A 15,702-nucleotide genomic window follows, 5' to 3' on the forward strand; every position below is an offset into this window, starting at 1 on the left:
GGCCATCTTTATTGTGGGCAGCTGGCACGGAGGCTGCGCCTGCGCGAGGGTCCTTGCGCTCTGGTGGTCGCGGCGCCGCTCTGGGGCTGGAGGCTGGTGGGTGTTGGCGGCCGCAATGACCCAGGCGGAGAAGGGGGACGCGGAGAACGGGAAGGAGAAGGGCGGGGAGAAGGAGAAGGAGCAGCGCGGCGTGAAGCGGCCCATCGTGCCCGCGCTGGTGCCGGAGTCGTTGCAGGAGGTGAGGCCCCGGGGGCAGGTCTCGGCTGGGGTCCCTCGCCCTCGGCCCCTCGGCCTCTAGGCGGGGTGGGGAGGCCGGGGCCGTGCACAGCCTGGGGGCGCCCCTCGTGGGGGGTGCAGGGGGTGCCCGTACCCGTCCCGGTCGTCGCGGGTCGGGACGCCGGGGCGAGGCAGCGCCGCGGGCTGCGGGGCCGGGCGGCCGGGTCACTGACGCGTCCCCACCGCCCGCCTCCACCAGCCGCCGTGCGAGCCTCGGCGTCCCCGCGGTGACCGAGGACGGGGCTGTCCCCTGCCTCCCGAGCTGCTCTGAGGTTTCAGCGGTCGCAGGTGGCGTTTAGCGCCGGGCCTGGCTCCCAGGGAGCATCTCTCAGTGCTGGTGACGGAGAGTTAGGGTTCAGACTTTCTTCTCGGTTAAGGAAATCTCAGGTAGTTGGAGGTCATGTCAAGCTTAAAAGGAGGGAGAAGGTAGACGTTTGTCTGAATAAACGTTAGGAACTAGTGTGTCAAAGAGAGAGCAAGATTAAGCCATACCAACCAGAAAAACGTTATTTGCAAGTAGCATGGCAGGCACAGGGCGTTGATATTTATAATCTTACTAGTGAAGGAAACACCAACATTGCCATGGGAAAACGGGCAGAGGCAAGGTACCGTTCTCAGCAGAAGTCAGGAGGCATTTAAATGCTCAGAATTTCGTGTTGGACATCTCTGAGGGCGCTTCCTCACTGGTAGAGGGGTTAAGGATAATACGCAGCGGCTGTAAAATACACAGCACAGTGCCTGGCACATGGTAAGCCCTCAGGGGGGTTATTACTGTTGCACAGGCCTCAGTTTCTCCATCTGTCTAGTTGAGGGGCAGACTGGATGTCAGACTAAGGGCCCTGCGGGTTCTCACCCTCTAGGATTCTCCTGCTCTGTGAGGGGGAAGCTGGAGGGAGAGCTCGCAGTTGTGGTGGGGCCACAGGTGTCAGAGCGTGGGGTGGGAGGACCCTGTGGAGTTACTGGGCACCCGCAGAAGCTACCTCCTCCAGCCCTGATGGTCTGGGACAGTTTCTTCAGAGGCAGTGATGTCTGGACTAAGGCCTGAAGGATGATTAGGAGTTAGGCAGGGGGAAGGAGGAATCTGAGAGAGAGAGAACAGCGCGGAAGAGACCTGGGGCGAGAACAGGATGTGAAGTGTTGGAGATCAGCATGGAGTTGAGGAAGAAGAGGAAGCAAGAGATGAGACTGGAGATCTTAGCAGGGGCCGTATCATGATGGTCATATAAGCCAAAGAGTCTGGCCCCTTCTCAAGGTGATAGAGAACTTTTGAAGCGCCAGCCAGACTCTGAGCTACTTGATTAACTCTGAATCCCTGCAGTAACTCTCTGTGGTAGAAGCTTCAGCAGAGCGAGGAAGTGATGCAGTCTGAATTTGAAGCCAGATCTGTGACTCCATGCCTGAGCCCTTAACCACTGTAGCCACATTTCCTTAACTTCAGTCAGTTGTTTAACACTCTCTGGTTTTTCCCTATCCTCTGTGGCACCTGAGCTGTAGTTTGCTTGGTAACTTTTTTACTCCATCTTATCTTAAGCCGTAGTATCCAGGAAATAATATGTAGGATGTACCAGCTAGTTTTTTTTCTAATACATTAAAATAAATATGTAATTATTAAAAATAGTTGTCTATACTTTTGGATACTACATGTACTACCTCAGAACTTCTCAATGTCCAGTAGCCTGTGTGCCATTAACAAAGTTATGGGTATCCCTGATGGCAGGCAGCCTCGTCTGTTTGTCCCAGTCTGCTGGACAGATGGTGTCTGCCACAGCACAAAAAGCTTGGGAAGTACTGTTCAGCATCATGCTGTGTGAAAGTGATGCCATCCTCATTCAACAGTTACCCCCTGGCTCTGTGTACCACGTGCCGGCATAGAGTAGTGAACAAGACAGAAGTGAGCCCTTTTCACAAGAAGAGTTTTATGTGTTGGGAGGGCAGACAGTAAATAATTATGAGTGACAAGTGTCATGAAAAGAAGGCATGCTCTAAGATTACAGTCATGTGCTGCATGACGATGTTTCAGTCCATGGCCGAGTGCATATACGACAGTGGTCCCATAAAATTAGTACCATAGAGCCTAGGTGTGTAGTTGGCTATACCATCTAGGTCAGTGTAAGTACACTCCATGATGTTTGCACAACTATGAAATCACCTAGTGAGACATTTCTCAGAATGTATCCCCATTGTTAAGCGACACATGACTGTGTATTGCAGGGGGACGAGCAAACCTAGTCTGATGGCATTTAACTTCAAACCTAAGGGAAGCAGTAAGATTTACCAGAGAGAAAGAATATTGTAGGCAAAGGGAATTGCTTTTGTGAAGGCCTAGAAGTCAGCATGGTGAGTTAAGAAATCAAGAGACACCTAGATTGGGAGGATTAAAGAGACCCAAAAAGCGGGGCTGGCCCTGTGGCATAGTGGTTGAGTTTGGCATGCTCTGCTTTGGCAGCCCAGGTTCATAGGTTCGGATCCTGGGTGCAGACCTATATCACTCGTCAGCCATGCTGTGGTGGCAACCTCCACATAAAAAAAAAGTGGAAGAAGATTGGCACAGATGTTAGCTCAGGGCTAATCTTCCTCAAGTGAAAAAACGAAAAAAGAGAGAGAGACCAAAAAGGAAGTTGTTCCAGAGTAAGCCTAGAGAAGTAGGCAGGGTCTTGATCTTTGAGGTTCTGGACTTAATCTAATTGGCAAGCTGTGGAAATGTTTTAAGTGGAAACTTGCCAAGAAGACACCACATTAACTCAGGGCAGGCAGAGTAGGTGCTAGCTGAGGAGTCACGCTGGAATGCTAGCTCTTAACAGAGGATCCTGTTGTCAAAGGGATTGTCAGGGTCTCTTCTTCCTTCCCCCACTCCCTACTGAAGCTTTGGGTCTCCAACAAGTTTACATGGTAAAGGTTCCCCAGGTGATTCAGATTAGATTCTGCCCCCTTGTGAATTATGGATCTAAAACAATTACCATCTGAAAGTAAAGTCCACAGTCCCCACTCCACTGTCCTGATTTGTGCTTTATCAGTCCTTGTTCACTGTCTCCCGAGAGTGGATTGTGAAATGCAGCCAAGTTATCTGACTTATGAGGATAGAATTGTGAACTTGGGCTTTTTAACCCCAGATTTTTGTCCAATCAGGTAAGTAGCACAGAACCAACAACGGTAAAGTTTTTAAAAACAATGACCAAAATACGGTTTATGCACGCACTTGGAAGGGGTCTTACTTCCCAGGATTACAAAATAATACTTTTCTCCTTACATTAATTTTTTCCGTCACCTGTTCAACCAGTGGTTTTAAACCTGAGTGATCATATTAATCACCTCAGGAGCTTTTGAAAATTGCAGACTCCTCAGCTTTCTCTCTGGAGAGTCCGAATTAGAAAATTTGTAGTGGGAGGCTTAGGGTCATTTTTTCTTTTTTTTTGTACAAGCATCTTTAGGTGATTCAAATTTAGGGAACCAGCACTTTACTAGTCATAGTATTCCCTACACTCTTATTCCTTGTTTGACTGTCTTCCCTGGTAAACAGAAGCATCTCTGACAGTCGGGACTTATTCTTGGTACCCCTTGTACCCACAGTGCCTGGCACAGAAATGTCCAGTAATTGCAGGTTAATTTACATTGGGTGATTATGGTTTTATTAATTTAAACAAATATTTGTTGGGCTGTGTACTGTGAGTCGGATCCTAGGAACACAGAGATACAAAATGAGTTTGTATTCAGGCAGGGAGCAGTAACCAGATGCCTCTCAAAGAACTCTGTTTACTGAATTATTTTGATACCTTTGAGTTCAATAGTCATTACAGGAAACTAGCTTCTTAGTCTAGCTTGTTACTATGTGTTATTTAACTTGTTACCTGCAGATTATTTACTAAGGGCACACTCCTGTGTTTTATATTTGCAGCAAATCCAGAGCAACTTCATCGTCGTCATACATCCAGGTTCAACAACTTTAAGGATTGGTCGAGCCACAGACACCCTTCCTGCCAGCATTCCTCATGTCATTGCACGAAGACACAAACAACAAGGGCAGCCCGCATACAAGGACAACTGGCTCCTAAGGGAGGGACTAAATGTAAGTCAGAGTTGGAGAACCTGGAGAGAAAGCCCAAGGTTATTTCCTTGAGAGGGCTTAGACATCCAAGCGTACACAGTTATCTTGAATAATTACATTTGTAGCTTTAATGGGTTTTAAAACAATAGCATCATTCAGGATTACAAATGTCATTTTTCATCTGATAGATTGTAAAGAAATAATTATAACAAAAGTAAGTCCAATTTTTTTTAACCATCAGGATGAATTGAGTATTGATAAATGTGATCTTAATGGAAGATACAGAATTGTCACTTGAAGTGATACGTTCGAGTCTCTATTAACTGACTGCCATATTTTCTCTTCCAGACACTTAGAGTTTAAACTGAGCTCATATTTTCAGTCCATAAGCAAATTGAATTGCCACAATAAACATTTATTACAATCTTAGGTCAAATCATAATTTAAAGGCAGTAAACATTTACTTTTTTTGTTTTACAGATTTTATTTTTTTTCCTTTTTCTCCCAAAGCCCCCTGGTACATAGTTGTGTATTTTTTAGTTGTGAGTCCTTCTAGTTGTGGTATGTGGGACACTGCTTCATCATGGCCTGATGAGCGGTGCCATGTCCGTGCCTAGGATTCGAACCAGTGAAACCCTGGGCTGCCACAGCAGAGCATGCAAACTTAACCATGTGGCCACAGTGCTGGCCCCAACACTTACTTTTTGCAGATAGTAATTTTTAGGAAAAATTTTCAAGATAGGTGATAAATATATATATTGCATTGTAATCCACTTTTAAGTTTTAAATTGAGGATAGTTTTAGGAACTTGCAGTTTCTATAATTCTGATAGTAAGCCCTAGGATTCCAATTTTTGACATAACTAGCAGACTATACTTAAGTCCACTTCTAAATTTAAATATAACTTGACGACATAAGAGTCTAAAATTCACCTATGTCTTTGGATCTTAGAATTCTACTTTAGGGAATAAATCTCAGGAATAAAAATGGAAAGAAAACAAAACATATCTACACAAATATTTATGGGTATTTTACATTCTTTACTGTATCACAATAAGTTGAGTACTTGTTGATTAAGCAAAATAACACATGAAGTAATATAACATTGTTATAAAATTGTAAACCTGAGAATTATGTAGAGGTATGGAAGAGTCTCTGAAGTAGTTTGTAAATATAAAGTAGCTATGCTCTGAGGGGTGCTAGGAAAAATTTTATCAACCAGAAGTCATTTGAGGTTATAGATTTTTGCAAATAGTTGGTTTATGGTGAGGGTTCCTTTCTGACTTTCATTATAAATAATAAAAAGATTACTTTGAATTCTGAAGATTAATACATATGGCAGAGATTAAGGAAATGCTATTTATTGACAAGGGAGCATTTCCCATTGCTGGATTAAATTACTAGTTTGCCAAATTGCCTTCTTTTTCACCAAATCCTTCGTACTGCTCATATTTCATTCTTTTTTCCCAGAAACCTGAAAGTAACGAACAAAGACAAAATGGTCTTAAAATGGTGGATCAAGCAATATGGTCTAAAAAGATGTCAAATGGTACAAGACGGATTCCTGTGTCCCCTGAACAGGTTCAGTCTCAACTCCTTAGATTTGTTCTTTTACCACAGCTACTATATCATAATGCCATTGTGTGCTCTCCCTATTTCATTATGCAGACGCAAGATGAGATTTCCTTAAAATAGGAAGAAAGAACATTCATAGCCACCTATGGAATACCTGAATCAGTGTCACAAATGCTTAGGCAAGCCAAATAATTTTTGAGGTTGTGGTTCTTATAGCAAGTTGATGAAAATTTACAGTTTACCTGAGAGTATTAAGTGTACAATTCCAGGATCTTATTGGGAAGCTGTATTCTTACTACATTTGCCGTTTTATACGATAAACCAGTACTATTAGGTATGAGCATGAGTCAGTATGATATAAAAATTTGTATTCGACTTTAAGCAGAGTGTAGTATTAATTATGGACTGGCTGTGAATCACAGCCTAGGCATTAAAATCGCAGAAAAAATCAAGATTGCAGAAGAGGGCAAGAGAATCCTTTTGTTACCAGTCAGTATTTTGCCAGATATCTTGGATTTGTGATTAAGATTTGCCACTTTACCTGGTCTCTGAGAGAGAGGGGAAAAGGGGACTCATACTACTCCCCCCACTTTTTTTCTTGCATAAATTCAGAGAATTTTCTGATGCTCTTTCATTGCAGGCACGCTCCTACAACAAGCAGATGCGACCTGCAATTTTAGATCACTGTTCTGGAAACAAGTGGACAAATACATCTCATCACCCTGAATTTTTGGTAGGAGAAGAGGTAGGAAACTTCTTTACAGTGAAATGGAAGGAGAAAACCTGATCCTAGTCAAAAAATTCATTTATTTTGCCATCCAATTATTGTTTCCTAGCATTCCATAATCCTACTTTGAGGACCACATATTCATATTGTCTCCTGAAATGTTAGATTCTACACTCTCAGCATTTAGAACATTCAGCAAATGTTAATGATAATTTCTGGCCTTAGATTTTTGAATGTGAACCCAGAAAACCGTGAGAGAAGAGTTTTAACAATGTATTCATCTCCCTGTCTTTTCTAGGCCTTGTATGTTAATCCATTGGATTGTTATAATATCCACTGGCCTATTAGAAGAGGTCAGTTAAATATTCACCCAGGACCTGGGGGCTCCCTTACGGCTGTTCTGGCAGATATCGAAGTAATATGGTCTCATGCAATACAAAAATACTTGGAAATCCCACTGAAAGATTTAAAGGTGAGCTGAAATTCCCAGTACTTGGATTGTCTTTAAGATTTTTGGTCAATAAAAGGACACATTATGGAGTTGTCTGTAATACTGTGTCCTTGAAGCATTCTCAGCCTTGAGGCGTTGAGGGTATCTTTTCTTCTTCACTGAGTTTCCCTCTGTTGCTTTCTCTTTTTCTTATTCTGTTTGTTTCTTGGGTGTCTCTCTACTACTCTGCAGTCAGCAAGCTTCCTCATGTTTATAAGCCCTCTCTGGACCTTTTTCAGGTACATCACTTGTCTTATTTTTTATTTCAGAAGTTTTAAATAATTCAAAGGAAAAAACAGCCCAAACTTTAACGTTTTCTGTTTTTTCATAAAACCCAAGAAATAACAGAGAGGTTTGAGTTTTTATTCTGGGCCTCTAACCATTGCTGCTCCTCCTCTAGAGAGAATCCTCTCTGAAGACAGGTGTGGTGACATTTATTTTGACTGGACTTTAGTGTTAACTATTTAATCTTTTTTCTTTGTTCTTCTTTTTAGTATTATAGATGTATCTTGTTAATTCCTGATATCTATAATAAACAGCATGTGAAAGAATTAGTGAATATGATCCTAATGAAGATGGGTTTTTCAGGTATGTCTGATATTCCATTGAAACCTACTTGAAATGAGGTTCTTTTCTTTATTACTGACAAAGTTAATCTAATTCACTACCTTGCTGAAATGCTTATTTGAGAGGATCCGTGATGCTTGGACACTTGCCCAGAGACTCCTAGACTTTTGCTGATTATTTGTCTTAGGATCTTCACTGCTCCCCAGCTGAGCACTCCTCTGCCTTTTGTTTTTTCAGGGATTGTGGTCCATCAGGAGTCTGTGTGCGCCACCTTTGGAAGTGGTTTAAGCAGCACGTGTATTGTAGATGTTGGAGACCAGAAGACAAGCGTGTGCTGCGTGGAGGATGGGGTCTCCCATCGGAACACTCGGTAAGGGACTCAGGAGGTGGCATTCCTCGTCCTTCTCCCCTCACAGTCTGTTCAACTATAAAGCATCACAAATTAGAAAGAAATTTTTATAAGGAATTATATATTCAAATTTTGCATAGGAAACCAGCATTATTCTGGACATGTGAATTCTATAAGGCTACAAACGACTGATTTTACCCTTCCCATTGGAACTCTCATGTGGGTTCAGTCAGGAGCTCCTGAATGTCCCAGAGTGGTTGTGTGCTTTCCTGCAGAGATCAGCTCTATGTCTTTTGTGTGGTCTGACATAGAGATATCAATTACACTCACAGCAAAGCTTTATTTAGGCAAGTTGTATAACAGAAAATAGGTGTTCAGGTCTGAATTCTTTGGCTAGCTAGCATTTTGAGTATTTGCGTTTGTTGTCATAATTGTGTTCAGTGAGCGGTGAATAACTTTGTGGTGGTCAGATTCCTTCATGATGGCATCACTGAAACAAAAGTCAATAAAATAACTGTCAGGGCAGGTTTGCTGCTTGTCCTTCCTGAGATAAGCCCAACCCAGGTAAGCAGGCCAGGCAGTGCACATGTGGGCTCCTGCAGCATGCAGTGTTCCCAGGATGGCTGCTTTAGGATGCTTTAGTTCTTCCTGTCCCTCACATAAGTAGTTTGAGTGTCAGAGTATAGAAACAAATGTAAAAGGGGGCCCAGGCAATGCATGAGAAAGGTTCATCTGTTCCCTCTCACCCCAAGCTACCATGCATTCAAAAACTCGAAATAAGTTATTTTGGCTCATCTCTTGTTTACATTATGTAATGCCAGTGGCTCAAAGTATGAAGAAAACACTAGACCCAGGTCTTCTACCACTAAAATAACTCAGCAGTGGTCTTTCCAAATTGTAGAAACATTCAGTTTGGCTAGCATTCTCTAATCTCCCATCAGTTTGTCTTAGGGTGTCAGTGCCTGCCACCTTGACATGCCAGTGAGTGTAGATAGGCAAACAGCTGTCATATAGTGAACATGTTGACTTGGAAATGAGCTGGATTTAATAATGTGTGTTCTGTTTCTTGGAGACGTTTACAAACTGCATGACTGCTTCTGGGTGCCCCACCACTGGTTTTTTCCAGAGTTGCCTTTCTCCCATCCATCCATTCTGTCCTTTCCTTCTTTAATTTATTCCTGCAACAAACATTTTTTGAAAATTGCTATGTTTCACCATGCCTAATGGAGTTCTTGAATCACCCTTTGCACTTTCTCTGCCCTTTTCTCTTAACTCTAGGCTCTGTCTGGCATATGGGGGATCTGATGTGTCAAGATGTTTTTACTGGCTGATGCAGCGAGCTGGGTTCCCATACAGAGAATGCCAGTTAACAAATAAAATGGATTGCCTTCTTCTGCAGCACCTTAAAGAAACTTTTTGTCATTTAGATCAGGTGAGAGCAAAATCAAAATTGCTGATTATTTTTGTTTTCAGGAAAATTTTAAGATATTTAAAAGGCAGTTAAAAATTTAACAGTATCATGCTACTCTGTCAACTCTAGGTGATAAAGCCTTGAGGCTGAAGCTCTTAAGGAGTGAGTTTTCTTGGTGAGGTCAGAGCCATGAGGATGTGTCTCAGGCTCTGAAAAACACAGCTTGTTTTTCTAAGGAAGAGAGGTTAGCAAATTTCTTTCTTTGTAGGATCTATGATCATTCTGATAAAGGATGAAGATAAACCTTTAGGTGTAATGAGTAGTAGGCTGGTAAATATTTAGGTACAGACATGGCACCATTTGAAGCAGTTTCTTAGTATTGTGAACAGTCAGCGTTTAATCATTGCTGTATGTGGATTGCTACATTTTTTTTTGTTTTGTTTTAGACTTTTTTTTTTTTACCTTTTACAAGCAATATTCTGAATAAGAAAATTTTGAGAAACATAAGACTAGGTAACATTCCCCAGTTATTGAGAGAATTGGCTTATTGATTTCAGTCATTTTTATATTAGTGTATATTGATAATGAAGAAAACAAAAAAAATGCAGATGCTGGAAATTTCAGAAATGTTAAAAGGGAGGCAAGGTACAATTGAACTCTGTTTTATTAAGTTCCAGTGAGAGTGGTAGAAAGTTGTAGGGCAGTCTTTTTATAGGTGAGATTTAGATGGTAGAGAGGCATAATTGTAATTTTAGGAGTTTACATGCACTTTTACTGATCCACTGACAGCATCTTTTCCTGGAATCAGGATATATCTGGGCTTCAGGACCATGAGTTTCAGATTCGACATCCAGATTCCCCTGCCCTACTTTACCAGTTTCGATTAGGAGATGAAAAACTCCAGGTAATGTATGCATGTATGTTTCCATGGGTAGAAAGAAAGTCAGCCATGTTCAGTCAGACTGAGAGAATGTGCACTTGCTGGAAACCTCGTGAGGTCAGAATGTCAACTGGTTGTGGATTATCTGCTAAACCAACATTTAAGCAACGGATGGAGTACGGATTACAGTAGATCTGAGGGCTTTTGAATTAACCACTATGTGACTGGTTGTTAATGAGAGAGAGGGGCACCATTGTTATTAGGAAATTATAAAGTAGATTGCTAGGTACTGTACATTTGCTTTGAAATTTCTCTCTGAGGTATCATATCACTCGTTCAGTTGGATGATACGTGAGTTTTCTGGCCTATCGTGCACTAAGGAAGTAATGCTACTCCCAAAAAAGAATGCTACCCAGTCTAACTTCTAGGATCTGATCTGCTTGTTTTGTTTTTGGAAGAACGAAATTTAATGGGTTCGTTTTTTCAAGAGGAGTATCCTCAGTTGATTGGTCAATGTCTTTCTTTCCATGCACAGGCTCCAATGGCTTTGTTTTACCCAGCAACTTTTGGGATTGTTGGACAAAAAATGACAACTTTGCAGCACAGGTCCCAGGGCGACCCTGAGGATCCTCATGATGAACATTACCTGTTGGCTACACAGAGCAAGCAGGAACAGGTCTGCAGTAATTCTGGTGTGAAAGGAGACAGTTTTGTCCCTGAAGGAGAAGTTTGCTTATGTTTAATGGATTATGGCAGCCACTGCAATCTTACAGCATACTAAAGCTGATACTATTTTAGAACTGTAGATGAAATGAAGTCTAAATTTAAATTTGGATGACAGATTTCTTCATTCGGCAGACGTTAATCTAGTTTTCAGAATACCAGTCCACACATTTACAAGTTAATAACGAATTTGGTGTATATTATTTACTTACATTGTCTACTTTTGAATATTTATCCAGTAGTAAGTATTTCCAGTAAAATCTCACCCATTTTTTAATTTTAATGTGAAAGGTGTGTGGCATAGGCAAAGACCTGAATTCCTTTGTCCAAAGCTGATCGCAGTAATAGAATGTCTGATGCAGGGGCGCAAATTAAAGCTATCATCTGCCAACAAAACAGCAGCTCATGATGGAGAGAAGAGCACTGTAAACCTTTTCTAGTCTTTGTTCCTGTCCCAAAGGTGAGCCTGAGGTGGTTAGACAAGGTCTGAAAATGAGGATTCCATAACAGCTGCTGGTCCAAGAATTCCACTGACATACTCCACTTAAAAACATAGTTCAAGGGGGGGAAAAGTCCATCTACACTGACATTTCAATTTTAAAACTCAACCAGTAATACTAAGGTTCTGAGACCTGCCCTGCCTGCCAGTGACTGCTTTGGAATTGTCAGCACATCCTCATCTCTGTACACCACCTCTCACTCTAGGTTATGTGGGAGTGGGTACCAGGTGGTTGGTTGTACACTATGGTGTATTTCCTCTCTGCACCATGGTGACAAGCCCTCCTTTTGTAGTAGTGTACAGTAGGGAGGGAGGGAGTGGGGGATCTAGCTGGAGAACATGAGCAGCGTTCTGTCATGGTCATACCATCTACTTGGTTGTTCTTTTCATTGATTTAAAGTCTGCAAAAGCTACTGCTGACCGGAAGTCTGCATCCAAACCCATTGGATTTGAAGGGGATCTTCGTGGCCAGTCCTCTGATCTTCCAGAAAGACTCCATTCCCAGGAGGTGGATTTGGGATCCTCTCAGGGAGACTGTCTGATGGCTGGCAATGATTCTGAGGAGGCCCTCACTGCACTGATGTCCAGGAAGACTGCCATTTCGCTGTTTGAAGGGAAAGCCCTGGGTCTGGATAAAGCCATCCTTCATAGTATAGACTGCTGTTGTAAGCACATTTGGGGAGGTGGGGAGATAGCAGTTAAGTGAACTGTTCACAGGGTGGTTGTGTAGTGTGGCATATTTATTCAAAAACTATCGAGTGCATAGTTTGTGCTTGCATTGTCAGGTGTTGGGAATTGGTTCCTGGCATCGTTGAGCATATAGCCTAGTGGAGGAGACTGAAATAAGTCAATTTATCACATAAATGTGAAATTACAACTGTGGCAGGTACTACAAAATTGAACTGAAGGGTACTGACTGAGAGTTTCGGTTGGAGGGATTTAACAAGGGATTCTGCTCAGTATGGGGTGGTGTGGAGGGCGGCAGGCAGGGAAGGCTTCCTTGAGGAAGAGCCGCTTGAGAGAGATCTACAGGGTGAGTGGGGGTTAGGCAGTCTCAGATCGGGTGGCATTCTAGGCAGAAGAAGCCTGGATGAAGGCCAGTTTGGCTGGGAAACAGGGTGCGAGGGTCAGACTAGAGAAGTGGTAAGTACACACCATGTGGAACTTTGTTGGTCCCGTTAGAGATTTTGGTCCTGATCGTGCAAGTAGCAGAATGAGGGTGCGGCCAGCAACATGCTCACACTGGTGTTGGCAAGATTCCTCTGGCCGCATTATTGAGGGTGAGTTGGAGAGAGACCCTTAAGGCTCTTACAGTTGTCCAGGCAAGAGATGTTGGTGGCTTAGGGAGGTGATGGATATGGAGAAAAAGTGCGGAAGGAATATCACTATCTTTTCAGCATCTGATGATACCAAAAAGAAGATGTACAGCTCCATCCTGGTGGTGGGAGGTGGTTTGATGTTTCATAAAGCTCAAGAATTTCTGCAGCACAGAATTCTCAACAAAATGCCACCTTCATTCAGGCGAATTATTGAAAATGTAGACGTGATCACAAGGCCCAAGGTATGCTGTTTGTGGTGCAAGTTGGACTGTATACAAATGAAACCAGCATTGATTATTCCTAATTGTAATGTTTGTGGACGGATAGAATCCTGGGAGGCATGGGCTTGTGTCTGGGAGTTCTTGAGGGCTTGGAGCAAGTGGGAAAAATTACTTCCAGCAGGGTACAGCGGTGGTGGGAGGAGCTCTGCTCCAGGGGACTGGATTCCTGCATGACTTTGTGAAAGGACTAGTGGGGGCAAGTCTGCTCTCTCCCCTCAGCCAGAACAACTCCACTTTGCTCTCTCTCTCATGTTAAGGATCTGCTGCTGGTTCCTGGGCCAGGTGGATCTTTAAGGATCTTTTTGGCTTGAACTATCTTGAAAAGAAACATAAACCTACGAATTTATAAACAGATTGTGTCTATATTTCATTGTATCTCACAGACAGTTCCTGTAAATGTTCGTATTTAATTTTAATCCTGAAGGAGGGGTTGTGAGATGTATTTGTTCCGCTCAAACTTCAAATTATCTCCTTACGTATGTTCCTGCCTACAGGGCCTGTTTGTGGAATAATAGTGACTAGTAGCACCTTCAGTAATAAAAACTAAAAAGTTTTCTTGTCAGTTGAAACAGAAAAATGTCTGTAGTTCATGGGTCCCGCATGGGTCTTTAATGCAGGTTGAAAATCTGACTTATTAGGTATTGACTCAGCAGGGTTTTTCTCACCCCCAAATTCTAGTAAATGATTAAGTATACGTCTTGTCTGCTTATGCTGGAATATCTTTATCCCTTCCAGGACATGGATCCCCGGCTGATTGCGTGGAAAGGAGGGGCAGTGTTGGCTTGTTTGGATACGACACAGGAACTGTGGATTTATCAGCGAGAGTGGCAGCGCTTTGGTGTCCGCATGTTACGAGAGCGTGCCGCTTTCGTGTGGTGAAACGGGAAGGAAAAAGTCACCGTCGAAGACCACAAGCAAGCCTTTTGGTATAAAAGACTCTTACAGAATATACACTTTTTAACTTATTGGCCTAGATGCTTAAGTTTCATGGAAAATAAATAAATTTTAACTTTTATGATGAGGACATTGGTGTGAAATTATGAGCTGGTTTTGTAGTCAGGACATTTGAGAATAAACATGAATTTACTCTTCAGTGGTAAACTCCTGCCCCTTTCTCAGGGTCGCACAGATTCCCCAGTGAGGTAAAATGCTGCTGTTGAGTGGTTCTTAGGTGTTGAAGCTCTTCACTGAAGTTGACTTCTAAGTGTGTGATGCACCCACGAGGGGTGGGTGTGTGATTTATGTGCCTGAATTGTGAGAAGAACTGTATGGTCATGACATTTTCCCTCTTGTCTAGTACAGCAGCACGTATGACATGACTCATGTCCTCTTGGAATTCCAAATAGGAAAAAACTTTTTTTTCCATTTTGTGTTGGATTACAAAAAAAGATTGGGGCCCATTCAGGTCTAGATTTCCAGAGGCAAAGACTTCAGGCTGGGCTGGCTGGATTTTGTTACCTGATATGCTCTAGGGTGGGCTTGGGGAAAGAAAACAGTCATTTGACCAAAACAGAACAAAAGGTAAAAAGGAAAACTCGTTTCCTTCCTAAGAAATGATTTAGGTATAATTTAGATTTAACTTGTCTTGTGCAGATAAACAAGATGACTGCTGTAATTGCTACTAACTTAATCATCAAGCCCCCAGTTTTCCTTTCCCTGAAGAGCCATTGGCAGTGTGTGGAGTTCTTTGTGTTCAGTATGATGGTTGACCTTAATCTGAGCAGTCTGAAGGGAAATTTCAGTAATGGAGACGGCTGTTACCACCAGTGGTCCAGGCCTTGGGGGAGCCTTCTGAGATCTTGACCAGAGGAAGCAAAGGCATTGTCAGGAGACAGGAGCCAGTCACTGAGCACAGCCTGTGGCTCAGAGACCTGAGAGGATAGAGAGAATGCTGATTCTGATACTGCCACTCCCTGTAGGCACCTGCTTCCACCATCCCACTTACCAAGAGAGAAGGCAGGCCAGGGGAAAAACAAAAGTAGAGACGGATAAGAGATGAAGGTTAAGAGTGGACTATAGAAAAAAGTAAGGGGGCCGGCCTGGTGGTGCAGCAGTTAAGTGCACATGTTCCAGTTCAGCAGCCCAGGGTTCGCCAGTTCAGATCCCGGGTGTGGACATGGCACCACTTGGCAAGCCATGCTGTGGTAGGCGTCCCACATATAAAGTAGAGGAAGATGGGCACAGATGTTAGCTCAGGGCCGGTCTTCCTCAGCAAAAAAAAAAAAAAAAAAAGATGTTTAGAAGTCTTAGGATATGGAAAAATGCTGGTATTGGAGCATTTTGCATAAATAGGAGTAGCCTACATATCTGCTCAGGTTAGGATCAAAGAACAGTCCACCAGAATAACAAAATTTTAACTTGCTAGTACTGTTTGGAATGTGTGCCTTTAATCTGAAAATTGTACTTTGATTTTTTAAATTTATGCAATATTGATTTTGTTTATGTTTCTAGGCTGTTTCAACACAATTTAGTACTGGCTACCTAGTTCCAAAAGCATAATGTATTTCTGTTTATAGTAGTTTTTCACATAATAGCATACATGAAATTGGTAGATGGTGTTTCA

At 42.6% G+C, this 15,702-nt stretch overlaps 1 protein-coding gene across 5 annotated transcripts in view; it reads left to right on the plus strand.

Annotated features, from left to right (window-relative positions):
* ACTR8 (actin related protein 8) overlaps positions 1 to 15,702 on the plus strand; it is a 20,907-nt gene continuing 5,205 nt past the window's right edge. For 3 of the 5 annotated variants that reach the window (XR_011496434.1, XR_011496433.1, XM_014827075.3), the window contains exons 1-13: positions 1 to 238; positions 4,169 to 4,339; positions 5,789 to 5,899; positions 6,534 to 6,638; positions 6,919 to 7,092; positions 7,605 to 7,698; positions 7,915 to 8,047; positions 9,305 to 9,458; positions 10,246 to 10,341; positions 10,853 to 10,993; positions 11,940 to 12,204; positions 12,937 to 13,100; positions 13,875 to 14,065. Coding sequence is in view for 2 of the 5 variants with exons in the window: in XM_014827075.3 (XP_014682561.1) it covers positions 116 to 238; positions 4,169 to 4,339; positions 5,789 to 5,899; positions 6,534 to 6,638; positions 6,919 to 7,092; positions 7,605 to 7,698; positions 7,915 to 8,047; positions 9,305 to 9,458; positions 10,246 to 10,341; positions 10,853 to 10,993; positions 11,940 to 12,204; positions 12,937 to 13,100; positions 13,875 to 14,018 (1,875 nt within the window). In the remaining 3 variants the exon portion in view is untranslated. Of the gene's footprint in view, positions 239 to 4,168; positions 4,340 to 5,788; positions 5,900 to 6,533; positions 6,639 to 6,918; positions 7,093 to 7,604; positions 7,699 to 7,914; positions 8,048 to 9,304; positions 9,459 to 10,245; positions 10,342 to 10,852; positions 10,994 to 11,939; positions 12,205 to 12,721; positions 12,820 to 12,936; positions 13,101 to 13,874; positions 14,164 to 15,702 lie in introns of those variants that run through there. The other 2 variants (XR_006517781.2, XM_014827074.3) reach the window with 2 other exon arrangements.

The sequence above is a fragment of the Equus asinus genome, chromosome 21 (assembly GCF_041296235.1).
Source record: "Equus asinus isolate D_3611 breed Donkey chromosome 21, EquAss-T2T_v2, whole genome shotgun sequence".
In the NCBI taxonomy this organism is placed as follows: domain Eukaryota; kingdom Metazoa; phylum Chordata; class Mammalia; order Perissodactyla; family Equidae; genus Equus; species Equus asinus.